General features: G+C 51.2%; 2 protein-coding genes across 8 annotated transcripts in view; one reads left to right on the top strand and one right to left on the bottom strand.

Annotated features, from left to right (window-relative positions):
* Positions 1–18,100, top strand: part of SPDEF (SAM pointed domain containing ETS transcription factor) — a 57,419-nt gene extending 39,319 nt beyond the window's left edge. For 2 of the 3 annotated variants that reach the window (XM_073319468.1, XM_073319469.1), the window contains exons 2-6: positions 6,700–7,191; positions 10,528–10,725; positions 10,957–11,004; positions 12,490–12,630; positions 13,616–18,100. In XM_073319468.1, coding sequence (XP_073175569.1) covers positions 6,726–7,191; positions 10,528–10,725; positions 10,957–11,004; positions 12,490–12,630; positions 13,616–13,794 — 1,032 coding nt within the window. In that variant the 5' untranslated portion in view covers positions 6,700–6,725 and the 3' untranslated portion in view covers positions 13,795–18,100. The remainder of the gene's footprint in view (positions 1–6,699; positions 7,192–10,527; positions 10,726–10,956; positions 11,005–12,489; positions 12,631–13,615) is intronic. The other variant, XR_012155783.1, reaches the window with a different exon arrangement.
* PACSIN1 (protein kinase C and casein kinase substrate in neurons 1) overlaps positions 16,933–26,989 on the bottom strand; it is a 60,521-nt gene continuing 50,464 nt past the window's right edge. For 4 of the 5 annotated variants that reach the window (XM_073319466.1, XM_073319463.1, XM_073319465.1 and 1 more), the window contains 4 exons: positions 26,637–26,757; positions 26,360–26,484; positions 25,729–25,922; positions 18,093–25,078 (listed from right to left, as the gene is read on the bottom strand). In XM_073319466.1, the coding sequence (XP_073175567.1) occupies positions 24,969–25,078; positions 25,729–25,922; positions 26,360–26,484; positions 26,637–26,757 (550 nt within the window). In that variant the 3' untranslated portion in view covers positions 18,093–24,968. Of the gene's footprint in view, positions 17,361–18,092; positions 25,079–25,728; positions 25,923–26,359; positions 26,485–26,636; positions 26,758–26,989 lie in introns of those variants that run through there. The other variant, XM_073319467.1, reaches the window with a different exon arrangement.

The raw sequence follows: 26,989 nt of genomic DNA, 5'->3' as shown, positions 1-26,989 counted from the left end.
CAGCATTGCCTTTGACACCAGTGTGGGGGACAGATTTGGCACCGGTCTAAAGATCTCTCCAAGGTGCTGGGGCAGAGGACAAGGAAGCAGAAAGAACCACACCCTTTTTGCAATTAACAACTGTTTGCTCATGCCCTGAGCTTGAATGGTGTCTCTGCAGCTGCTTGGCTGGGAGAAATTAGAGGAGTGGAGGAAAAAAAGACCCATTAGCTGCAGAGCTAACTTCTAGCATTAAATCGGGGTTGAGGTCTCTGAGGCTAAAGAGATATGTGAGGCTGGAGGAAGGGGAAAGGGATAATCCAAGTGAGGGTGGAGAAAAGAGAAAATAAATGCAAGGGGGGAAGGCAGTAAGGGACACAGGGGATGTGAGATGAAAAGAAAGCAGACAAACCAAGGAAAGAGCGCATGGCCTTAGAAACTAAAACTTCTGGGCCCAATTTTCAGACATGGGCCATAACTTGACACAGCTTTATAGACTACATTAGCATTGTCTCCATTGTACACTAGCTGGACATCCTTCATTGACCCCGAAGGAGTTTTGCGGATGTATTCCAGTTGCGGGGGGTTGGGGGGGTTCTTCACTCTTGTATCTGTATATACAAGCTGACTGAGGAGTCCTGATCTGCAAACCCAGCCTCTGTGTGACACCCTGGCCTTGGAAGCAGGGCTGCGGTTTCACATCTTGGGTAGATGCTGCTGAGGAGCGGACGTGCGAGAGGAAAGTTGCTTTGGGTCCCTCCTCCTGTTGTTTCGACAGCAGTCTCTCTCTTGCTCCCAGCGAGCGGCTTCTCAGAGTAAATACTTCCCCACCTAGCCCATAAAGGCCTCAGCAGCAGTCTCCTGTGTGCCAAAGCCAGAGAAAATCAAACAAAGGTCCCCACCCTTAGAGTACAGCACATTTCGTCAGATGATTACTCAGGCTTTTCTCTCCCACAGCCCAGAGGTTCTGCTCCTGGCCAGGTTCTGTTTCCCAGGGGCTCTGGCCTACAATTTCCCAGCCAGGGGTGCTGGGGTGGGGTGGGGTGGAAGGAAAGGGCAGGGTTGATTAGTTAGAAGTTTCACCTTCCTTCTTTGTCCTCTGTCCCCAAACTTGGCAATGCCCCTTGCGCCCTAGAGCCTCCATTTGGCACCGGCTGTGCTGGTTCTGCCCCAGTCTGTCTGTGCGGCTGCTGGCATGAATACCATGACGACTGGGCACTAATCAGGTGTGCGTTTCTGCAGTAGCTCTTGCATCAGAGAGGTATGTCGGGGACTTTATAATGGTTTAGAGACCAGGGTTCACCCCACCTCCCTCACAAACACAGATGTAGGTACATGTCCCTCCTAACACTCCCGATCTCCTGTCTTGTAGTACCCAGCACCGTTACTGGGGTCAGTTGGCCAGATCCTCTGCTGGTGTCAATCAGCATCACGCCATGGACTTCAATGGAGCTACCCCCCTTGACGCCAGCTGGGGATCTGGCCCCAGCGACTTTGGGGTAGTAAGTAAAACTGCGTTATGGGCTAGAATGGGGAGGTATGGCTGAGCTGCTGCAGCTGCAAATGCTTTGTGTGCATGGAGGAGCGACAGCTGCTGCAGACTGCAACCAGTTTAGCCAGACCTGAGGGATAGACTTTGCCCTGGTTGTGGCAACCCGGGCTTGCAAGATGACTGGGACAGCTGCTGTGCGTGGATGCAAGTTGTAGGCGCCGAGTGCTCCAAACGCTATTTTGCTTAGGGCCAGGAGGGAACTTGGAAGGAGAGGGTTGGAATTAGGAAGGGGAAGCCAGAGATCCAGGGGAAGGTCCCAAGAGACAAACAGGCCGCGGGGGTCTGGTCTGCCATTGTTCTAGAGCCCAGGGACATAACTGCGTGCGCTTTCTTTCTTTCTTTAGCCCTCTGCTTGTGGGGAAGGTGGTGCTGGGATCTAATCCCCCTTCCAAGGAGCAGCACACCATCTCAGGTTTGCAAAGGGCTTTCTCAGGGCTAGGGCCTTGCAAGCTGTTACCAGCTTCCCTTTTGTGCAGGCAGCAGCATGGGGCTGGATTTAAGGCTGATCTCTTAAAGTCTTAATCTAATCCAGAGCAAATAAACCAGAGGTTTGGAACTGTGCAGCATCTCTCAGGGAAACCTGCTGCCTCTTGGGATGTGCCCCGTTTTGCGCCCCCCCCCCCCCCGTGGTTAGGGACTCCCCAGTTCTGGCCTCCAGAGCATCAGAGGAAATGTAATATTTGCTGGGCAGCAGGGGGGTTAGCACCTGCTCTGCGGAAGATCATCTTATTGCGTACCTGATCGGAAAGGCCAAGCCTGCTTCCGGGGCCACTGTGACATTCCAACATGTTTCTAAAAGTCTCCTATCTGAGCAAAATTCGCCACGTAAGGGCAGCCTCGTATTTCTGTATTCCTCAGGGCTATTGATTATTAAAGTCTTTGGGGCCAGATCCCCACCTGATGTAAATCAGCATAGCTCCATTGCCTGTCCATGAGCCAGGGCGATCCAACGCTGCGTGGGTATGTGATTGAGTTGTGCAAATATATGCGTGTGGGGGTATTTGCATGGCGCACGTGTGTGTAGATCTATTTATCTATATGTCCCAGGGACTTACCCGGGACCCTGTGACTGTGATACCCGAGCACCTCACAAACCTGAATGTGTTTATACGGTATGCACAGGCACAGAAGCTCTTCGTAGAGTCAGCCTCTTCCTGCTTGTTAACTGGTTCAGCACTGTAAGAATGCAGCATCTGAGACCCATGTGCAAAAGTAGTTACTGCCTTCAAGGGTTTGATGGTAGCTGTTGGAGTAGGGGTGGTTGCACCGTTGCTCGTGAAGGCTGGGGTTGCATGCACTGGGTTTCTTGCGAGCAGTGGGATCGACACACTGGCTTGTTATTGTAGGGTTGCTTGCGAGCCGGCCAGGCTGTGTACGTTTTCTTTTTTTGGCATAAAAGCACTGAAGAGTTTGGAGCCAGATTTTTCAGGAGAGCCCAGCAGGCTGGGGGATCCTTGAGTGCTGAGTCTTTGGGAAATCTAGCCCTCGCTGTGGAATGCCTCCCTTGCACAAGGTGTCGGGAGAGGTTTGTTTTCAAAAAGTGAGCGTTCGATTATGTGCCGCATAAAGCCCTTGGGAAATGTTGACCTTTTGGGATTCTCAGGCCAGAAAGGAGCAGCGGGATGGCGTAGTGGTCAGCACACAGGATTTGGCGACAGGACCTCCTGTGGTCTAACCCCAGCTCTGCCACTTATTTTGCGTGGTCTTGAGCAAGTCTTTAATCTCCTTGTGCCTCAGTTTCCCTATATTCATTGCAGGGGGCCAGGACTTCAATGGCGATATGGTGATTTACAGTAGTGGAGGCCCTGGCCCAAGGATAATAAAACTTCCCTCCCGGGGATAATTGGGGAACCTTTGTGAAGCACACTGGAGATGCAAGGCCCTGGGGAAGTGTTAACCATTGCGGCTGATAAAATCGTTGCAGACTTTGTTCCTGGCTTTGTCTGAAGGATGAGTTTAACTGTAACAATGTAAATCTTCCAGACGTCTCCTACTTCCTCCCACCCACCCCCTTCCACTGGCAAATCTGTGGTTATTGGGAGTCTAGCTTGCGGCTATTAATGACATTTAATTATCTCTTATTTACCAACCATCACTGACTGCAGGGAGCAGACCTGGGACCAGCGCATTCGCTAGAAGCAGCAGAATGGAAATGAAATTTTCTTGGCTCGTTGAAAAATGTACAAAGATAGTAACGCGCAGTACAGAACACTTCAGTAAATAACGTCTCTCCTACACAAAGGATATGTTTATTTGGCTAGAAGGGCTTGAATAAACTCAGGGGATTCACTGTTTCATCCTTCGTGTTAAAGGAACCCAATGAAGTATCTTCACTGCTATTTCTTTCTTGATGCTTTTTTTTTTTTTTTTTTTTAATAATACCCACTGGGAAACATTGCACTGAAATCTACTTACCCACCGACGCTTTCCCATCTTCCGTTGTACGCTGGTTTGTTTATTGCGGGGTCGCTTCTGTGCTGGCCTGCTGCGTGGACTGATTTGTTTTTGTAGGGTCTCTTTGGAGCAATGGCCCTCAAGTACACACGCTGGTTTGTTATTGTAGGGTCACTTGTGTGTGCCGTTATTACTGTTCATTATTTGTATTGGAGGAGTGACAGTCATGGCTTCAGTGTGGTAGGCGCTGTACAAACACAAAACAAAAAGACGGTCCCTGCCCCCAAAGAACTTAGTCTGTGATCTGTGTGCACTGGTTTGTTTTTATGGGGTCACTCGTGTGTTGAGCCGGATGGTCTGATTTATTATGGTAGGATTGATTGGAGATGCCTGGCTGTGTACGCTGCTTTGTTACTGTAGGGTCCCTTACCAGCACTGGGTTGCTGTATTTTGAGAAAAAGAGCAGTGAATCATTTGTTTGGGGGGAGGGGGATTGGTGGAAAATCCCCATACAAAGAAAGGCACGGGCCATGCAAACAGCTATACTATTGACCCTGACGGTGCCCTTTTAATGGCACACTCATTTCAGAGGGCTCTTTTCTTTAAAGCCTCAGGACTCCTCTCAGGGAACTATCAGGCTTTCTCTTTCGATGGAGACATTTCCCACGGTTGCCATGGAAATTCAGCAGGCTCATCCTCTTCTCTGCAGAGTCCAGGGCTCCCTGCATACAGGAGACAGATGGAAATGGGCTTTTAAACATGTCCTCTGGAAAGAAAAGAACAAGTGCAAAAAGTTCATGCCAATGGGGATTGAAGGGGTTCGTGGCCAGGAGCCATCAGCTGCCGTGTGCCCTGTCATCTGATTCATAGATTCCAAGGCCAAAAGGGACCAATGTGATCATCTAGCTGATCACATGTGTAACAGACCAGAGAACTGCCCCACAATAATTCCCAGAGCAGATCTGTTAGAAAAATAGTCATTCTTGATTTAAAAATTGTCGGCAATGGAGAATCCACCATGGCCCTCGGTAAATTGTTCCGGGGTGAATTACTCTCACTGTAAAAAATTTTTATGCCTTGTTTCCAGTCTGCTGGAGATGGTTCCAGGGATTCTAAAATCAGAGGGTCTCTTCATGGAAGTGACATGAGCAATAGGATGCCTGCCTTATAACTGGGGCTCAGTCTAATTTCCAGCCACTCTGTGTAGGGATTTTATAACACGCTCATCCCTGTGGGATCTGTGATGCCTGAAATACCAGTGCCTCACCCATTTAGGGTCCGAACTACTGTTGGCGTCCGTGGGTTTTGGATCAACCCCTAGTGACTGGAGATCTCATGATGATGGCATTGTAATAGTGTGAGCTGCCCTTGGGTGCAAAAGTAATGGATTCACCGAGGCATAGATCTCGTTAGAGAATCCCCATGGGGAGAGCAGTGTCCTTCAGGACATCACTCTCAGTCCCTGTCTACGATAGGGACTAGGCTTACAAAGGGGTTTAGGCACCTAACAATGCATCTAGGCACCTAGTGAAAAACACCTAAGCAGGTCATGGCTAACTCCCAGTGACATCAAATGGGATTTCTGTGCTGAACCTGCTTAGGTGCTTTTATATAAATCTCAATAGATGCCTCGCTGTTCGGTGCCTAAACCCTCTTGTAAACCTGGCCTTAGGTGAAAAGACATTGCAGCAAGCCAGGGTTTAGAATCCCTTGCAATGCCTCGAATCTGCCCAGCAGCCATGGTGAGGGGCTTTACGAGGCTCTGAGCCATAGCAAAGTCAAGAGAGAACCAACTGTTTCATGGAGTCCAGCAGCCCTCGCTTAGTGTAGATGTGCCCTGGGTATGCGGGTGACGGGAATCCTGTGTAAAGGGCTGCTCCTTTGGTTACGCTCGGGTAATTATTTATTTATTTATTTATGATGATTGTTGATTTGTATTATTGCAGTGCCTTTGACTCCTAGTCCCAGACCAAGACCCCACTGCGCTAGGTGCTGTACAAACACAGAACAAAAAGGTGGTCCCTGCCCCACTCAGATGGGCCTGGTCTCTGTTGTTTTAACTGATTAGATCCTCAGAGGTCCAGCCTGGAGCAGATGCGGTGAGGGGGAATGTTCTGCCTGAGATACAGGGCTCTGTCTAACCCTGCCACAAGCAGCATCTCCCCTGCCCTGTACTGGGTGGCTGTGACCACTGTGCTCAGGTTCCTGCCAGAGATGCTCTCCCTGTCCAAGTCAGGGTGCTCGGAAGCCAGACTCCCCAGGCACACTCCCGTCTCTGGTTGTGTGTCCCTTTCTTCCCAAGGAATGCGCAGTTCCCCACGCGAGGCTGATGGCTTCTTTGTCTCAAACAAGCTTCAGCTCACCCACCCACCCCAGCTGACTGCGGGAAGGGGTTTATTTGCCCTGTACCATTTTCCTTCCTACCCCCTCCAGAAAATTAGCACCCTGGTCAGGGTGACTCTCCCTCACATTTGGAATCTGATCGTTCCAGGCAGATTGGCTTTTCCCCGCTCTCCTTCTACCCCCTGATTGCCAAATGACCCAGAAGCGAAGGAGTCACCCGGGCCTGCGAAGAGCTATTTAACCTGTTTTCATCTGGGGGTCTCTTTGGGCGTCGAGTGGCTCTTTGGAGGCTTCTTTCCCACTAACAGGCTTAGCTTTCCCCCTTTGTGCCTGACCACTGGGCAGAAAGGCAGGAATTATTATCAAGCCCCAGCCCTTTCTGACTGGTGCTTGTTGGTTTGTTTCTCTCTCCACCCCTTGGTGGCTGGCAGACTTGGAGACGCACCCAGGCAGAGTGATGGGCAGCGCAGGCCAGGGGCTGACCGCTCTGCCTCATGGCCGGATTGCCCTGCAGGAAGCCCTTCTGCTGACCAGCCTGGAGAAGCCCCCAGCCGCACAAGACCCCGATACCCGGAGCTGGAGCTCCCTGGACAGCCCCAGCCCCCCGGCCACACCCGAGCAGACCCTGCCCACTTTCTACCTCCACTACTTCGATATGCTCTACTCAGAGGACACCAGCTGGGTGCCCAAGGGCCTGGGGGAGACTCCTCAGGACAGCGGCCAAGGGGGCAGGGGCGAAGGGCAGAAGGAGCCAGAGCAGTGTCCCATCATCGACAGCCAGGGCTTGGGGCTGAGCCCCGACATGGACTACCAGGAGAGCCTCCACCTGGAGGAACACTCGCTGGAGCAGGTGCAGAGCATGGTGGTGGGCGAAGTGCTGAAGGACATCGAGACGGCTTGCAAGCTCCTCAACATTGCAGCAGGTGGGTGCCCCTTCTGTATCTCCATTTTCACGCTGTGTGTGTGTGTATGGGGGGGGGGAATAGGGGGCCAAGGAGAGCTCAGCTCGGGGGGCTCCAGACTGAGCTGTGGAGCTTGTCACCTCTCGCTGGCTGGTTCGGATTCAGCTCGGCAGTGGGCGAAAGGCATCGGTGGCTCTTGGTCCAGGGTGTCCATGGAGTGACTCTAGAGTTCCTGGCCCTCCACAGTTACCAGAGAGCACCGGGATGTGCTGTGTACGCTGGTATCCACAGCGCAGCCGGCATCAACAGCTGGACCCAAAGCCCTTTGAAGGCACTGGAAGTTTTTCTGTTGTCCTCAGTGAGCTTTGGGTCAGATCCTAATTGTCCTCTTTGTTGGCACTCTCAGCAGAGAGGTCAAAGACTGACTGGGCCAGGGAGGCCAGGCTCCTTCCTCACCCCTCACTTCCTCCAGGGCAGGGCTGAGTCGCGTTTCCAGGGGCCGGGGATGTCGAAGGAAAGACACCCCCGCTGGCCTCTGTGGACTTCCCCGGCACAACAGTCGCCAAAGCAAAAACAGCCATGTGGATTCCTTTTTTCTGTTCAGACCCTTTTATTTGAAAGGAATTTAAATAATCAAACCGTTCTGCTGGGTTGCAATAGAGTGAGTGGGGTGTGCGTGAGGCCCTGAGAGGGCAGCATCTGGCACATCTGGATCCCAGCAGTGTCAAACAGGTGAGGGCAGGGAGTGGAAGAGTCTGAGGCCCGGTCTGCACCTAAAACTTAGGTCAGTTTAGCTGCATTGCTTAAGGCTGTGAAAATTTCACACCCTAAGCACTGTAGTTGGGTCGACTTAACCCCCAGTGTAGGATTCTTCCGATGACCACTGGAAAGGTGGATTACCTACATCAACAGAAACCCCCCTTCTGTCGATATAGGAAGTGTCTACACTGCAGTGATGCAGTGCCATAGCCCAGCTGCTGTAGTAGCAAGAGTGTAGACATGGCGTCATATTTCCTAAATCAGTCTTCTAGATGCTTCCCACGAGCGGAACATTCTGGTCTCCCCAGGGGCTGGGGCAGCTGGATTTATAGGAACTAGAAGGTTTTCCCCATCTCCCATGTATATGACCATGTGAAATATATTTCACTGGGTTGCAGGGGGAATCTCTTCTCCAGGGGAGAAAAGTGTCTTTGAAGTCACGTGTGTTAAGCAAGTGGACGGCAGGTGAGGAAGGGAGCAGCTGGATGGGTTTCCTTCTTTCTTCCTGGCTAATTTCCCACTTGGTGGTAGAACATTGAGTGTCTAACAGAACTGTCCTCTCAGGTGGTTCTTCTAGGGGGTGGGGATGGGGCTGCTTTTCATTGACGTCAATGGTAAAACTGCCAGTGACACCAACAGGGAGCAGGATTGGGCTGCAGGGATGTGATAGTGAAACTTTGAAGTGCCACACGCACCGGGGAGGAGAGAAAGTCATGCCAGGGAATAGTGGCGCAGTGGGAAAGGAACAACCCCCCCCCCCCCCCCGCGATGCGAATACCCTTGATTTATGGTGTGGGGGTTGAGCATCTGGACCCAAACGTTGCATTGTGGTTCGTACCTCTCTCTAAAATCATCTGGCGCACGTGTTTAAATGCAATGGCATGAGATATCTGTGGACGTGCCTTTGAGTTACAAGCAGCCTACCGCAGGGTTGCAGCCATCTGGCACCAGTCATGACTGGATTTAGTAGGAACCAGAATGAGCAATCTGATCTTCAAAGGAGCCTGAGCTGGCTCCTGTCTGAGTCTAAGGGCATTTTCTCACTGAATTCAGTGGGAGCAGGAGCAGGGTCGAAGTGTGGCCTTTTCACTCCAGTGGTGCAAAAGTGCACCTTGCACGTCCTCTCTGAAGAGCCAAACCCAGCAGTGAGCTCAGGACCCTGCAAACAGCACTTCATTGTCCCAGTGCCGGAGTGGACAGTGCAGTCAGCGGTGGGGTTTGGGATCTGGGGCCTGTAGGAGAAATGGCTGGAGCCAGAAACAGAGAGTCCCAGCTAGATAATCAACACTACACTGCGCATTTTAACCCCTGCCTTGCACTGATTGTAAAGGACTCTGCAAGGTGCACTGGGACAGAGAGCAAATGTGGCAAAGTCTCCAGCTGGGGGCAGGTATGTTTGGTTTACTAGGATGAGTTCCTTTGGCATGACGAACTTTGGGCCAGCTCCTTAGCTGGTGTAAATCAATGGAGCTGTGTGAATTTACACCCTTTGGGGATCCCCCATATATTTTGGGGGAGGGGTGTCTAAAATAACTCGCAGGGTTTCTACCTCTAATGCTGGATCAGGGCCTGAACCGGAGTCCCAGATCCAAACTCTCTCGGCTTTGAAGCTCAGAACCACCGCAGAACTCTGGCTGGTCTCTCGCTGCATTTGAAATATTTTCTATCCTGTGGAGTTTTTTAAACATCTATAAAGCCACTGCACTGAGGCATTAACAACATTGGACTGGCTCTTCCACTGGTCCCTTTGGCAGTTAGCGTCGCTATGCTGATTTCCATCCGTTGAAGCCTTGTATCTTGCGGCATGTGGGAAGCTAAGTTGCCCTATCACATGTGTGCAAGCAGTAGCCACTGGCTGGATGCACAGCCCTGCTGGGCACCCCTCAGCCAGGTGCTCTTCCACAGGGTGTCGCTGTTTCACAAACAGTGGCGATGGGGAACAAAGTGATTTGACACATGGAGGACAAATATGCCCCTTTAGGAGAACCAGCCCTTCAGACAGGTCATGCTGCTGTTGCTTCCACCGTGGGCATGCAGTCCGTCTTGTTCTCCTGATTGGATTATTCATTGGAAAGTGCGCTTGCTGGCCTTGGTACAAAGAGACTTGCTCTTTACAGCTCGACTGGGCCTGCACTGGGGAGGCTCCCCTGTGCTGTAGGTGAAGGGTGCTTCTGATGCTCCCTTCCCCTGCCCCGCACCCCCATGATCTGTGGTTTTGAAATCTGCTGACTGGGGTTGAATTTTCTCCCAGTAAAGGCAGGGACTTTCTGCAGGTGGGGCGTTTCCCTGACAGGAAGGGGACCTGGTTCCCAGGGGGATGGGCAAAGAATGAGGCAGGGAACCCAGGAAAGGATCAAAGATCCATGTTTCCAGTGGTTGAAGTAGATTGAAACTGGAGGGGTAGTTTCCTTGCCCCAGCCGTGGAGGAGGGGGAATGAGCAGGGAGTACTGCTCCTCCACGCCGAGGCAGCTCCCCTCTCTTTTAGCATGGGAAGGGTGCTGTGTTCCCTGTTGTAACCCTTGCTGAGTGTTCTCTGGAGGGGAAGTGTCCCCTGGCCCCACTCACCAGGACCGGGGCGTTTTGTTTCTCTTCCACAGATCCGGCGGACTGGAGTCCAGGAAACGTCCAGAAGTGGATCTTATGGACCGAACACCAGTACCGACTGCCCCAGATCGGGAAATCTTTCCAGGACCTGTCTGGGAAGGATCTGTGTGCCATGTCAGAGGAGCAGTTCCGTCAGCGCTCCCTGGTGTGCGGGGACGTGCTGCATGCTCACCTGGACATCTGGAAATCAGGTACATGCTGTGGCGGAGTTGGAGGAGGTGGGGTGAGCGTGGCAAAGTTTCCTCAACTGAAAAGCTTGGGGGCTGATGCCCAGTTAGCTGGGACCCATTCATGCTTCTTTGGGACATTTGTCTCTCTCCCCCGTGTTACCTGTGGGAATGGTGAGCTTTGTAGTGGGTGGATTCTGCTCCCCTCGCGTGACGCTCGCGCCCTCTCTGACACCGACCGTGCTTCCCTTCCAGCTGCCTGGATGAAGGAGAAGGCTACGCCTGGAGAAGTGCGATACTGTGGTGAGTTCCCACCTTTGCCAAGGACAGGAAGTGAGGAGGGGTAGGAATAGTGGTGAGCTGGAGCCGGTTTGCGCGAACCGGTTGTTAAATTTTTCAGCCAGTTTAGAACCGGTTGTTAAATTTTGCAGCTGGTTGAGAAACGGTTGTTAAAGGGGTGGGCAAACTCCTGTCCTGCCCGTCCCACCCGAGCTCTTGGCTCCCCCTGTGAATTTGTACTCACCTGGCGGCACTGCGTGCCTTTGGCGGCATTTTGGCGGTGGGCCCTTCAGTGCCACTGAAGACCCAGAGCGAGTGAAGAACATGCCGCCAAAGACCCGGAGTGATTGAAGGAACCGGATCTTCAGCTTCTGGCAGCTCATCACTGGGTAGGAGGGAAGCTGGGGGTCAGTGAACCTGTTTCTCTCTTACGATTCAGTGACTGGGTCTCCAGTTATTTCAGGGGTTGCTTCTCTCTCAATCAGGACCAATATGTTAATCATAATTAATTCTCAGAGTGGTAATTATAATACACTATTTATTAGTCAATAACAGCCTGGCTAATGAATCAAAAATGAGTAAAAAGAACAGGAGGACTTGTGGCACCTTAGAGACTAACCAATTTATTTGAGCATAAGCTTTCATGAGCTACAGCTCACTTCATCGGATGCATACTGTGGCAAGTGTAGAAGATCTTTTTATATACACACAAAGCATGAAAAAATACTTCCCCCCACCCCACTCTCCTGCTGGTAATAGCTTATCTAAAGTGATCACTCTCCTTACAATGTGTATGATAATCAAGGTGGGCCATTTCTAGCACAAATCCACCCTGGGTGGATTTCTACACTTGCCACAGTATGCATCCGATGAAGTGAGCTGTAGCTCATTTTGCGAATACAGACTGACATGGCTGTTACTCTGAAACCTGTCAAAAATGAGTCTGGTTAATAACAAGCCCAAAGGGGACATGACTATCAGATCTATCCCAGATACTTACATATTCCTGATATTGGAGTGCCTGATAATCTGGTGTGTATTTATTATTAATGTATTATTACTGGGGCACTCAGGAGTCCCAGCCATGGACCAGCACCTCGCTGTGCTCGGCGCTGTACAAATACAGAACAAAAAGATGGTCCCTGCCCCAAAGGGCTGACAAACTCAGTCTTTACAACACTTCTGGGAGGCAGGGCAGGGCTATTATCCCCAGGTTACAGCTGGGGCACTGAGGCACAGAAAGGCTAAGTGACTTGCTGAGGGTCACACAGGGAGTCTGTGGCAGAGTAGGTAACTCAGCCTGAGATTCCCAAGTTGCAGGCTATTGCCCTGCCCACTGAACCATCCTTCCTCTCATCAGATGGCAGCAATTTTTGGCCACTGATGAGTCGCGATGACTTGGGCAAGCTGAAGGGGAAAGACTCCCTCCGTTCCCAGTCTCCAGAGCCACTCGCTTCTGTGCTGACAGCGACTGACTAACAGCTGGCATGTGCTTCCTTTCTGCCGCAGCGGGTGACGAGAGCTGGACGGATAGCGAGGTGGACTCCTCCTGCTCAGGCCAGCCCATCCACCTCTGGCAGTTCCTCAAAGAGCTTTTGTTGAAGCCTCATCACTATGGGCGGTTCATTCGCTGGCTCAATAAGGAGAAAGGTGGGGGCCGCTGACTCCTCCTGGGGAGCTCAAAGCCACTTTTTCTATCTGCGGCACAACCTCTGTCCCCCAGGCCCCACAGTGTCGAGTCTCATAGCACGAGTATTCACCCAGGCAGGTCCTCCGCCACAGAGCTCTCTGGGCCAGATTCTGCTGTCGTCGTTCCACAGGGCCAGATTTTCTGCTCTGCTCTTCTCTTTGCACCCAGAAAATCAAGCCCAGTGACTCCCAGTTTACACTGGTGTGAGCAAGATCAGAATCGGATGGTATGCTTGGGTGTCTCCCTGTCTGTATGACTAAGGTACCCATTGCCATAGACACAAATCTGAGTCTCCCATTATCTTTCCCAAACTCCATCCCTCAGTGGGTTTGTGGGAACCCAAGCTCTATTTTCCATTCCCTAAACTTCCTTTTTGGTGAAACTGGGCTCCTGATCCTGGATTCCTGTCGCGCCTAGATCAAAGCCCGAGCATGCTCGGCTCTGCACATTGCGGCTGTGTCTATCCAGCGCACGGCAGCAAGCCTCTGAGCTCAGGTCGACAGGCGAACGCTCATGGGGCTCACCCTGCTGTAGACGTGTAGCTATGTAGACGTTGCAGCCTAGGCTCTGATGCTTATGCCCCCTGCCTCAGGCGTCCGAGCCCGATGCTGAACATCTTCCCAGCTATTCTTAGCATGAACCCCGTGAGCCTGAGTTTGCTGAGCTGGGCTTGGAGGTTCACTGCCGCTGCCTGTGTTCGACGTGCCCACAGAGTCCCTGCCCCAAAGACTTTACAAGGCAGACGAAGGGTGAGAGGGGAAACAGCCAGACGGAGAGTGGGAGTCACTTGTCAGCATCCCCCCAGCGGAGCTGTGTCAGACCTGGGACTAGAGCCCAAATTTCCCGAGTCCTGTGCTCTGCCCACTAGATTACGCGGCCTCTCAGTGACCTTGGGTCCTCATCCGATATTTTTGCCTCCCTTTTCTCTGCATGTTCCTCTCTCAGGCATATTCAAGATCGAGGACTCTGCCCAGGTGGCTCGTTTATGGGGAATCCGGAAGAATCGGCCCGCCATGAACTATGACAAGCTGAGCCGCTCCATCCGGCAGTATTACAAGAAAGGGATCATCCGGAAACCTGACATCTCCCAGCGCCTGGTCTACCAGTTTGTACACCCCGTCTGAGAAGGGGGCAGGAGCAGGGGAATGGACTGACCTCCTGGTGGGATCCCTGTAACCACAGCATCTCCCACCCGCTTCCAAAAAGAGATCCACCTTTGATAATAAAGCTGAAGTCTAGGATTGTGCAAGAGGCTGGAAATGCATCAAACTTCCCGGATGAACTTCAGAGCTTCCAACCTCCCCCAGGCTACAAAGTGTGTGTGTTGCGGGGAAGAACCCCCTCCTAGCAATGGACTGCCTGTGAAATAGAGTGTATACATTTAATTCTGGGGCCAATGAGTTTGTGTAAAAAGCCCCTTTCTCCCTCTAAAGCTGCGGTGTGAGGGAATCAAGTGTGTGAGAGGAGGGCATAACAATTGGGTGGGGTGCAGGGGCTGAGGGGATGCTGCCTGCAAGCAACGTCAAACCAATAGAAGTTACGTCTGACTGTTGTGGATGAGGTTAAATTTCCTCCCGCAGCTTTTCAAGTCTTTGGCTGTGTGAGAAGCACCACCAGGCCAGATGCCACTTAGCAGAGATTTATGACACCCTGGAGGTCACGCAGCAAAGTAGCTGGGGGTAGAACCCAGGTGTCCTGCCCACAAGTCCCCGCTGTGGGGACATAGGAGTTGTCATACTGCATCAGACCACTGGTCCTTGTTTCTGACCCTGGCTGGCCACCCCTGCTTTAGTGAAAGGTGCAGGTATCCCTGCAGTGATGGGTAACTTGCCCCCAGGGGAAGTTTATTCCTGATCCCCATCAGTTAGAGACGGTTGTGTGCCCTGAAGATTGATAAGACCCACCCCACACACATACCGCACAGTGATATGTGATAATCAGATTCAGTTTCCCTTCGTCAATGCTTTCCCCTTCCAGGTGCGGAACTTGAGTTGTCCTGAAATATCCCAAGGATATTGTCATGGCAATTCTACTGGTCTTGCTTTTTCCTGGTCTAAAGCCGTTCTCTGGGCAGGGAGGAGAGATAATTCCTCCCCCCCCACCCCGTCAGCCAGTCCAGAGCCTTTCTTTAATGGGACAACTCCCTCACTAATACCCTAACTGAAATCTGTTCCTTAAAGGGGTGATCTTCTATCCTTCTCTGAGCTAGAAAAGTAGCTGGTCAGTCTAATAATTAACTGGCAATCTCCCCCCCACCCCTTGCTGTCTGCATGTGATCAACTAGGCAACGCCCCCCAGCCTTGTGTGGTGGTGTAGGGATGATCCAGTGTGGTGGGGCTCTGTGAGCTGGCAGAGAGCAGCAATGCTCTGGTGTAGATGACTGCCAGAAGAACTGAGGGTTATTAGCCGGAGATGCTGCAGCTGAAGTATTCTCCTCCCTCGTGGGCTCGTTTGGAGGTGGGTCAGCAGTGGGAAGCAGTGGAATCGTCCTGTAGCGTGTGATGCTGGGTAGCAGCTGCATAGCTGGCTGGGGTGTCCAAGAACCTCTCAACTGTCCTGTTTCTCTTCCTTACGGAAAAGCAGTTCTGAAGCATGTGCCTTGCTATATCTGGAAAATCGCTCAGCCAAGTTCATTGTGTCCAGCTGACCCCCTGAGACATGCAGTGGGCTGCTTCCCTTTTTCTGGGTGCCTTATTCCTTAGCACCATTATCATACTTCAGAACTAGATTCTGAACTTACTTAGGCCGGTATAAATCGGGAGTAACCCTCTGAACTTCAGCCGGGTTATTCTGGATTCACATTGGTGTAAATGAGATCAGAATCTGGCCCAAATGTTGTTTTGGAGTCAAGTTCTGCTACTACCTACCCCAGTTCATCTCCTGTTGCCTTTGGCAAAAGCAGCACCAGCTGTAAACCAAAGACAAGCATGGCTGATCACGGGGTGGGCTCTAACTTGGGGATTGCCTAACTGGGCCAAACCCCTGACACCCAACTTGGATCTGAAATGACTGGACTAGCCAGTTTGTGGTGTACACTTGAATGGCTGCAGTGACCATTTTCGGGCATTGTATGTGAAAGGACAAAGTCACCCATGTGCAGGATGTGAGAAAGGCTCATTTGAAAGGAAAGACAATAGGATCATACACAGCAGCCTTCTGCCAGGGCTCACGCTGACCCAAAGCTGGGACACCCTGGCACTTGGATGCATGAGAAGGCCATCTGGCTGAGCAGCAGGGTAACACCAAAAAGCTCTTCTGAGAAGCATGGAGTCAGCAGGCTGTGTAGTATGTTGCTTTGCCTGCTGGACAGGTTGCTCATTGGCCAATCTCCTAAGCAAGAGTAGATTGCAAACAGAGTGGGACCAATGTATCTTGCACCCCTTCTGTGCTGCCCCACTGGGGGCAAAATAAAGGCCACTGAGCAGGGTTCCCTTCCTCCCCACAACTTGTGGCGTTTATGCCCCAGTTGTGCTGATTAGTTTCCTAGTGACACCACCAGCCTGTTTGTGAGAAATCTGCTGCCTACCCTGGGCAAGCAAAGACTGGAGAAAGACCCAGCCTGCTCTCGGAGCACAGAGTAATCAAAGGTGGGTAGAGTGCAGCACGACAACTGGGTTAACTTTTGGTGACCAGAGGTTCAGCTTGTTTTTATAGTAAGGCTGTATTCTGCCTCCTTAATCTGGCTGGTGATTAAGGGAATTCATTGGTGTTGAAAGGGGCTGGGGCAGACATCCTGAAGACTGACAGTATAGCCTGGGTATCAACAAGGCAAATTTTCCTACCCCCATACTTCCAGCTTCAGTCCCGATCTGGCAGTCCCCCTTCTAGCGTTGACGAAGGAAGTCATTCTCCATCCAATATGGGCTCAAGGCTGCAGACTTTGGATCCAGATTTCAAAGTCCCCAAGGTGTTTGAATCTGGGCTTTTTGATTCAGCGCATTATAAAGAATGGAGCCATTTGCAAAATTCAGATCAAGGTTTGCATTCCAACCTCCACCCCCAAAATAGCCAGCACTTTGGCTCAGCCTGTGTGTGATCTCTCTGCCCCAGTCAGTCTTTAATCTTTCTGCTCAGACTGCCAACTACGTATGGACATCTGTCGGCTAAGAACTAGACAGAGACCCACCAGCACTGCACAGGGCTTTCTTGACTGCCTTATTCTTGTACCTGTTTTTAAAGGGATTTTTCTTTTTTTTTTTTACATTTCCGCAGTTTACTCCTACAGGGAAACAAATCAACAGAAGATGACAAGATTATAGTACAATAGAATTTGGACAGAGGGTAGAGGATTGTTTAAACTGTACATTTCATAACAGGCCAAGTTACCTGGTAATGTTGATCTTTTATATTATAATTTTTTCATTTGTTTTCTTTTGGTTTTGGCTGCTGAGACGTTGTGGTCCAGGTTCAAATGAAGCATTTAGAAGGGAGACAAGGTTATCTGTCAAATCCTTTGTAAGAATTTAAAGAAAAATATACATACATGTTTTATTTTGTTTTTGTTTTTTTAACTTAAAAGAGCTGCCTGTGTTGGCTGCTGCCTTTGTATTTCCTTCTGATAATTTTGTATTGTTTACATGTCAGAGTAGGAGCTCAAGTGCTTAGATTCCCAGCATATGTTGTATCTCGTTGCCTTGAAGTTCTGATGCCTTGCGGGGGGTAGAGGTGGGGGGAGACAGCTTTGTGTCTTCTGAAAAACAGTGAAATATGTGCCATGTGATTATTTGTGTGTGTAATGAAGAGGGGGAAAATTGATGTGAATCAAGTGGCTAATAGACCCCTCCCCTAGCCGAGGATCGATCCAGTAACCTCCTCTCTATTACAATGAACAATGGTCTAGTCTGTTTTGGGGTTGTTGTTTTTTTCAGTTTGCAGTGGAAAGGGTGTATGCAGATATGTGCAAAGTAAGTGTTTCCTTGCCTCTGTGTATGAGAACGTGTGTGTGCGTCCCTATATATGTGCAGGGAACATGCACGGTCCAAGAGCGTGTGTGTGTATGAAGGCTGCGGGGCAGTAGTAACAAACTTTAAGTGTAGGGAGCAGCTGCTGCTGTCCACCTTGATTTTTGCTATAGCAACATGATGTCAAAGGCAAACAAAGCTGCCCTTCTGCCATCTCTGTCACCCCAGCCCTGCAACCTTTGGTGGTGTCTCAAGTTGGGAACCCATAAACACATGCCAATTTGGTCCGTAGATCCTCCTTTGCTTTCCCCCATCCCTTTCCCTTATTGCTAGGGCAGAGGCACGTTCTTGCATGAGGCTGTATGAAAATGTTCACTCACGTCTAGGTGCTGCTTTTGCACAATCAGACCTCCTGTCCCCCTGGACTACTGTGCCTTTAAGGGAGCAGGTAAGGACACTGCCTAAAGAGGTGACCCAGTGATGCTTAACACCCCCAATAACAAGGCAAAATACACGGTGCATGAATAAAATAATCCTTTTTCTTTATTACTATATTTTTAAAGTATTATCTGTTTTTTTTCCTTTATGGAATAGGCAGCCTTGCGTGCCAGATACACACTCTCTCCTTCTCCTAGTGTAGCTTTGCTCACAGTAACACTGTTAATTACAGCCTCAAGATTGCCCCCCAAACCTCCAGGGCTCTAATGGGAAACGTTAAGCAAAGGCCATGCCCCCATTTCTGTCCTCTCCCTCGAGAGATACGTCTAGAGCTAGACAGACGGTGGCGTTATCTCAACCACTGGAAACTCTGTGCCCTTATATATGAGCCCTGGAAGTTTCCCTCGGCCATAAAGGGGCAGCCTCCAATTTTAAAGCCTCATAGGTCAGGTTTGCCTTCTCTTAACCCCGCTACTTTCTGGCGGTGGTTCGGCCCTGTGGGGAAAGGCGGAGGGTGGAGTGCTTGCAACATTCTTTTGCCAGGGTAAAGGCTTTGCCCTGCGTGCTCTGCCCATGCCACAACCCTCCATCTAAATATAGAATTATTCTCCTGGGAGTGGTGTGTCTTTCCGAGCCTCCGTGATGGATTGGGTGACCGGAGGCTGCCCACTGAGAAGGCAATGGATTTAGGAGCTAACACCATTCAGTGGAGCAGTCAAGGGGAGGAAGTAGAGGACTTGCTCCATGTGGCGGATTAAATATTCTTAAACTGTGCTTGAGAGCCTGACCTAAAAGTGACTCAGCTCAGTCCTATTAGGTTACAACCTACTCCGGGAAGCTATTGGATAATGTAGGGACCACTCCTGCGGAGGGGCCTCCAAACTCCGGCCAAGCCCGGTCTGAATTCAGAGTGCTCAGGATCTTGCAGGACTGCACTCTTACGTTGTGATTTACCCTAGTGTTTGGGTTGCATCTTGCTTGCTCCTTAGGGAGTCTCGGCATCAGGGGAAAATCTCCTTCAAAGGACCTTTACTGAGAGAAGAAGTGTCCATCTCTGGTTATTGCTGGCTGGCTTGGGAGACAGGTCACGTGTCTTTCTAAAGAGAATGGGCCAAATTCCTCTTGGATGTGGCTCTGCTGACTTCACTGGAGCAACAAAAGAGATTTTTCCTTTGCACCTTACACTCAGTTCCATGTTTCCCATCCCCGGCGCCCTAAAGCAGAGGGAAGTTCCAATGCCTTCCATGCGGGACATGGCCAACTCCCATCTCTTTACCTACGGTGAAAACATTCACCCACTTGACGTAAGGGCTGTTTCTTCTGTCCCAGCTGGACCAAGGCCCTGGAGTCACTGCGTTAGAGCTGTTCTAAGCTTGGCAAAAACTAAATAAAGCCTGAGTGTCCCTCTTCTGCCATTCCAAACTCAAAGTTCCTCTGACCTGGAGCTGCAGTGTGGAAAAGGCCCTGCCAAACATTCCTGGAACCGAACATCAGGAGGTGAGATGGGCCAAGGGGGTGGCTATGAGGATTGGGTTTCCCCTGCCCTTTCAGGCTTGGGTTTGAATTGGAACTTGGGCCTCGGGTTGGACAATGCTAAAATCCAATGCTGCATGATCGCAGCCTCGGCGGGAGGCAAACACACCCCCACAACTCGATCTGGAGAGACTCAAAATCTTGCAAGGATCTTGGCTTCGTCCTGACAGCAAAACTTTAGACCCCCTCCCCTGCATCTGGCTTTGGATCTGACTTGGAAGCAAAGCCCCTGAGGCAGCATCAGGGATTTGGTCCACTCCCTCCTCCCCATTAACAAAGGCTTCATGGTGGAGGTCCTGGCCCATCTCCTATGAGGAGCGATAACAGAGTTGGTCTTCGTTGCAAATGGCCTTTTCCACCTGTTTCCTGAGCTCTGGCCTGCTCCTGCAACAGGCTCAGCTTCTCAGCACCTTGTAGGGATGTGTTTTGAGAACACTCAGGTCCTGGTGGTCAGAGGGACTGAGCCCCCACAACTCCAGGTTAAGTCAGCAAGCGCTCAAGGCTTCTGAAAACCAGGCCCCCTGGTTCTTGAGCTTCTCTGGAGGAACACAACAAGGCCTGCCCAGCTGCTGTTATGCCTCCTTCAGGTGCAGCGATAACTCGGCATGCAACGGGTGGAGGTGGAAGGCCTGGGCGAGAGGAAGGCAACGAACTTCCTGTGCAGGATGTGGGGGGGAAGGCACAGCACCAAGTGCCCTCCTTCCCCCACCATGCTGGCGATTGAGAAATATCCCTGCTCTTACTCCCTACACTCACTGCCTGCTACAAACCAAACCCAAAAGTAATGCTCATCTGGTAAAGGTGACAGTTACATCTACACCGGGCGGTATTGGAGCACAAGAATCAAAGGAGGTTTTAAATCCATATAACAATTACATAGCTCAGTTACTCTTTTTGTTGTTTTTGTCGTATCCACAGTAATACAATCACAATATATATGTATATATATTTCGATAGATCTTTTTTAAATTGCACAACGTACAAAAAACAGGTGCAGTGCTGAGACGACAGCATTTCCTTGACTTTTGTTGTTGTTAACTAATGGAAGAAACAGAGCTGAAGGTTGGAGAGCTCTTGTCTATGTTATCCGGTATGCAGCACATTTATTCGGGCAGGAAGAACTCTTGGTCACCGGAGTCAATAATTCATGAACTAAACAGATTGAGGAGGAGGGCGTGGAGGGGAGGTGGCTGATGAATTTGAAGATGATGGGGGATAAATAAGCAATGATCTGCGGCTTCCTGTGGAAAAATCAGGAGGAGCTTTTCTCCTTGAACTGCTCAAGGGGTGAGGGTGAGGAATGGGAAATAACCTGTTACCCATATGCCCCCGTGGGCCATATGGAATTTGAATCTGCTTTGTAAAGTGTTCTCTGTAGTTTTTCTGCACCTCCAAGACACCAGCTGCCCCGGTGGAGGCTGTCTGAGGAGCACTGTAGCCAGATGCTGAGAGGAGGTAGAGCCTGCTGGAAATGGGGCGGGCAGGGTGAGCCAAGGGTCAGCTGTGACTCATGAAGGGCTGCTCTTGCCAGGTAGGGGCAATGGAGGCATCCAGCTGGTGCAGTGGTTCAAGTCCAGCTGCCCACGTTGTAGGACAAGTGGCTGGAAGGCCAGGGTGAGCCCAGCTGAGATGTCGGCTGGAAGAAGCCACTGAAGCTCAATGGAGGAAAACCATCTGCCAAGGGCTCACAATGGGTTATTTTATGCTGAGCTTTCCCACTCTCTGCAGGAAAAAAATAATCCTGCACAAACAAGCAAAGGAAGCTACGTTGCAAGGGGCAGGGCCAGGATGAAAAAGAGCCAGGTGGAGGCTGAATACCAATGGAGTGTTTAGCTCCATTCACTTACACTCAGGGCAGGAAGAGGCTTCTCAAGACCTGCCCCAGGGGAGTTGTTATATAAGTCTCTAGCACAAAAGTCTACCAGTCAATATCTTTTTGTCCTGAGTGGGCGGGAGGCCGGGGAGATGATGTCTTGCTAAATTCTGGCTAGGAATCTCCTGAATGGCTCGTCTTTGCATTCGGCATTGATGAAACCAGCCTGAGGCTCACCCAGGGATTAGGAAAGGAAATATGTGGTTGGATGAGAAGTGACTCAACTTCATTGCCAGCAGGAGGAAACAGTTTTGACAACTAGGCTTGCTTTTGCCAGCTTGTCTCCTGGGAAGATTTTGGGTTGGGTTATGTTGTGAGCCTACGGAGCAACACCCTCCCATTGTGATCAGGAAAGCTGCTCCTTCCAGCGCGGGCTTTCTGGAAGGCCCCACTTACAAAGCATCCCAGGGCTATGAAATAATCTGTACAGATGGAGCTCAGACCTGCGTTGTTTGCACGTAGGGTTATAGGCTCAGGAGCGTGTCTAGTGCCACAGAGAGTGATGACAACATGAGTAGCTGTGTGGTGGTTTAGTCTTCTGGTGACCTCTCCCACAGACTACGGCCGGCAGTGTTATCTCAGTCTTCGGGCCAAAGCCACTGGTGAATGGCCATCCCTTTGTTCCAGGGGAAACTTGACCCTTTGAACAGCTCCTGCCTGCTTGTCTCTAGCAAAACCTTCCAAGGAAGATGTTCTATTTGCTGTGGGATGCCAGCCGGTATTCACATCCCCGATCTGATTGAAGCAGAAGCAAAAGCAAGTGTCCCTTTCTCCCATGGTCTTCACTTTGCTATCCTGGCTTGTGGGGGGTTAAAAAACTGAGATACCACAGCTCCATGTAGCGTTTGACTAAGGGATTGTTCTTTCATAGCCCTGGGATGCCACCTTTGTGCCCTTGTGGGGACCTTCCACCTGCCACTGATGGAAGAAGCCACAGGCATTCCCCAGGCGTGGTTAGCGCTTGGAAGGCTGGGCGTGGCAAGGTCAGCTCCTTCTGCAAGAGCTACAGCAATGTAATGGCCCCTTTCCTCCATGGATCAGAGTAAACACCAATCCCTCCCCATCCTCTCTTATTCTCAGCGAGGAGACCCTGGTTGTTTCACTCCAGGCAGATTTTGCTTTGATGTTCTCTTCCATTTGGCATTTACTCTTTGGTTCCCAAACCATTGCCTTTAGGCCAGATGCTGATCTAAATCCAGAGTAAAACCTCTGGGACTCTGGCAGAGTCACTCCAGATTTACACCAGTGAAACTGAAATTGGAATTGGGCCCTACACGCTTTACTTCCTTCTCTCGGGGCCGAGTGCCTGGTTCTGCCATGTTTCCAGTTGATGCAGAACATCCCGTTGCTATTATCGTGGCTCAGGAAAGTCTCAGGGTCCAATCCACCCCCGCTTAAGCTCACTGAGGTCAATGGAGTTGCACAGGGGTGAATTGCGTGCTGGAGCACCCACACCTAGACTGCTGGCAAACAGAAGTGCAGGCTTGGCTTGGAAGTCAGGGGACAGGTCATGTGTGATCAGCATGGCCTATGGGGTGAAAATGCCTTTCATGAGGAAGGTGCAGAGCAGCTGCTGGGGAATCCTATTCACAGTCCCTCCAGGGAGCTCACAACAGGACTCAGGGCCATGAATGGGACTGGAGGACACCTATTCTCACTAGGGAAGGGACACAGCAGCTTGCTTTATAGCTGTCTTTCCTCTGTGTTGCAGCTTCAGCACCTATCCCCACCCTTACACTGGTTGGGCTCCAGGCTTGGAATCCATTCCATACGCACCAATCCAGTTCCACGGTCTCTTCTCTTGGAAGCTGCATCCAGAGCCCATACCAGGTACGCAAAGCTATCCAGATGAGTTCTTCTTAGCTTTGTTGCTACCACCTGAAGGAGGGGCCCTCTTCTGTCTGACAGTAGTGCAGGCTTCATTTACTAAATGCTTCTCATCTGTGACTCTTCCACATGCGTCCTATGCAGGGTGGTGGCCTGGAGCATCTCCCACGCTACGCACCCAGTCAGAATGCCAGGCGACTCCTCTCCATGCCCCCTGCACCATCCATCAGGTGGCTGGGGGAGAGAGCCTGCACATATAAAAGGAATCTCCTGCATCCATCCACATGGGGTTGGAATAAATATAAATCTCCACCACATTCCAGTGCAAAGAACGGGACAGTGAAGTGTGGTCCCACCTTAGTTCAGTGTCAGAAAAATAGTCCCTCTGATGGTCCCTGGTGAGATTGCTTTCCGAGGAAGGAGGTCTTGATCCAGGCCTAAGATTCATCCCAGCCTGGCACCCTGTATCACCCCAGCTCCTGTCACTGTTACGAAGAGGTTTCCAACAGCGGTGAAGCAGCGGTGCAAATCTCCAAAGAATCTAATGGAAGAGGTGATGCATTTCAAGGCCTGGTTCGCTCCCTCCCAGAGTGCAGGCCTCCATTAGCTTTCACAGGCCTACACTGCTCTCCACATCACAGCAGTGTACCAAGCATCCCCTGAAGAGGGAGCAGGAGTCTGCATTGTGGTTCAGGGTCCACGGGTGCCTTTGCTCCAGCGTGCCCAGGTTTTGCCAGATGCAGAGGCATTCCTGTCTCAGACCGGAGAACTTGTACAGCCTTGCTGGGAACCTGGACTGAGGAAGTGATGCAATGTCACTGAAGAGCATTGGAAGGAAGCCTTTGCTGAGTCCAGGATGACAATAGGATACCAGCAACCACACCATAGTGATGTCTGATTGGAGGAGGAAGAGAGGAAGACCATACTCTTTTTAAAAAAAAAAAAAAAAAAAAAAAAAAAAGGCAGGGGGGGAGGTCCCCAAAGCTTTCACTGGGATGAGGAATCTTCCTTTAATTTACAGGCAACCATTCCTCCTTGCAAGACATCAATAAGCCCTAATCCTTGCCCAACTCCAAGACTCAGGGTGGTCAGCTGGATGGGAGATGTACAGTCCATGGACGTGGTTTGGGATGAATGGGAGAGGGCACGGGATAGGTAGGGAGATTCCCTCCCCCCTACCTTCCCCAAGGACGGAGAAACTGGAGAGACAATGAATAGGGAGGGTGAGTATAAAAATCTGCACATAAATAAAAGGGGATAAATTCCATTCTCCCATTTTAATTTGGTTATGTTCCAATAGGGCAAATTTGATCGGTCCCAGCAGTTGACGCGCCATGAGTTTCAGAACAGTTCCAGCCAATGGGAAGGCGGCTTATGATTACAATTGCCTTAAAAACCAACCAATCAGAAGCCCTGGAAATGTTCTCATTGGTTGGGCTTTAAAATCTTGAGGTATTGGCTTTTTGCTTTGAAAAAAAAAAAGACGGACGTCGACCTTTCACTTCACATTATCTTAAAAGAAGAAGAGGAAGAAAAGCCAGTAGGCAAAATACTCTTCAGAGACGGCTCTTAAAAAAATAAAAGCTTGGTTGGAAAATATGCTTGAATCTCTAACGGTGCAGAGTGAGTGACCAGACGGCAAGATGGCTGGTTGGCTGATGTAGAGAAATGACGACGACGGAGGGTTTGTTTATTTTCGGACAGCAAAGACGAGAACACCACGAGGTTAGATTGACTCCACATAGTTGGCTGGGTAAAGGCCGAGTTGCCCATTGTCTAGACGCCCTTTGCACCATCCTTGTTCATCTTCTTCACCTAATTTGGTTAATTCGTCGCCTGAGGCAAAAAGCAGAAATAAAGAATTCACTGCCAGTCCGCCGTCTGTGGCCCTCTTACCCTCAATGCACACACCATGGATGGTTAGAGGGGCCTGAACCTTGAATTTCCAGTCTGGCACTCTACCACTTGAGCTGAAGGAGTAACTCCACTGGCTGATAGCAGTGGAAGATACTTATCCAGCTACCGCAAGGGGACATGTAACAGAGATTGAAAAAGTGGATTCTATGGATCTGTGTGTTGTATCCCAACTTCCGTTCTGTACTACCCCAGTTAACTTATACCGTTCCCAAAGTGACTCCCACTGGATGGATGTGTTCCAGGCTCAGGCCATGAGGGAGGGGTTTCTGCAAAGTTGGAGCCAAACCAGCCATGCCTTGTTTGTGTTATATAAGTGCGTGAGGAGCCAAAAACTTCCCCCCTGTCCTCTATGTTCACGGTAAACACTGGGGGGCTTGGGTAATTCAGACGTGGCACCACTGCGTTAAGTCAAACTTTCACAAAACAACAAAAACCCTCTTATGTAGCCCCAGACCCCTGGCTGGGCGGAAGTCTCTTTAAAAGGGCCAGCTTCCCACCATCACCCCCTGCCCTAACCTCTGCTGTGCCAGGATGCTAGCACCAGCTACCGGGCGTGCCCTGCACCATACCCGCTTTGAAGCTCAGCTCATCCTGCTCCTGCCCGTCGTAGTCATATAGAGCCCGCACACGCATCCCTTTCCCCGCCGGCTCCTCCTCAAAGGGGTTGGTGCCGCCGTTGGCCTCGCTGGCACTGAGGGAGTTGCCGCCCTCGTCGTCCGACCACTCAGTAGTGTAGGGCTGGCTGCGCTCGTAGCTGCTCACACTGGGAACGCAAAGCAGGTAGAAAGTGCTGTGAAGAGAGGGAGGGAGGGAGGCCCGGACGCAGGGGGCAGGAGTGTGTGGGTCCCAGCAGAAGAGGGAGTGTAAGCTGCCAGGGCCTTCCCCAGACACAGAGAGAGCTGGGGCCTCGACAGCTGGATTTCACCTGATAAGGGGCGGAGTCACACCGGCACTCAGATCGCTGCCCCAGAGCCAGAAGTTACAGGACTGGCAGCAAAGACCCTCGGCTGTATCGCGGTGTATCCCCCAGGAACCGCCCGCAGTGGAAATAAATTGTATGAGAGGGCTTCTAAACAAAGAACAGATGTATGTTCCCTGCTTCCCCCCCCCACACCTCCACTGTGTCTCTGCAGCCCTCCCCATCCCTCCCTGTGGACTGGAAATCGGAGGGCCCCCCCCTCGCAGCTTGGGCGTTGTCACCTGCCACGGTCCCCGGCCAGTGCTGCTGACTCGCTCACTGCAGTGGCGTTGGTCAGGGTCACCCCTTCGTTCTTCTTAATCTTCTCTCGCCTTGTTATCGTGTGCGTGATGTCCAGGTTCCACTCCTGGAGACACAAAGCAACATGTGCCCCTGTGCACCTGCCAGGCTCTCTTCACCCACCTACCCGCCACGGTCCCTTCCCCATGCCCAGTGCAAACCCCTCCCTGTCCCCCTCCCCATTTACGGCAGCCGGAACGGGGCAGGTGGGAGCCTCACCTCAAACTGGGGCCAGTTCATAGGCATCCCCGGGCCGCTGGTGCCGCGGAACCACCTGAGGTCCTCCTGCGCGTCCGCCATGCGGATGGTTTGCTCCAGCTCGCGGTAGACGGTGGTGTAGCTGAGGGAGGTCACAAGCAAAGCAGAAGTGAGGAGCCCCGGGTGCCCCCTGCGCTCACAGACGACAGAAGCTCCTTCGAGCTGAGCCGGGGAAGGACTGTGGACGCTTACTGGCAGAGAAGGCAGCGGTCGGGGGCGGTTATGGGAGGACAGATTGGAACTACGGGGCAAGTGGGACTCCCAAGCGAACTCAGAACTGGCATTCCTCCTGCTGGCCACAGGAGGGAGCCAGG

Source organism: Lepidochelys kempii, chromosome 21, assembly GCF_965140265.1.
Source record: "Lepidochelys kempii isolate rLepKem1 chromosome 21, rLepKem1.hap2, whole genome shotgun sequence".
NCBI classification, from domain to species: Eukaryota; Metazoa; Chordata; order Testudines; family Cheloniidae; genus Lepidochelys; species Lepidochelys kempii.
Note: the sequence above shows the minus strand (reverse complement) of the source record. Positions and strands in the feature narration are given on the sequence as shown.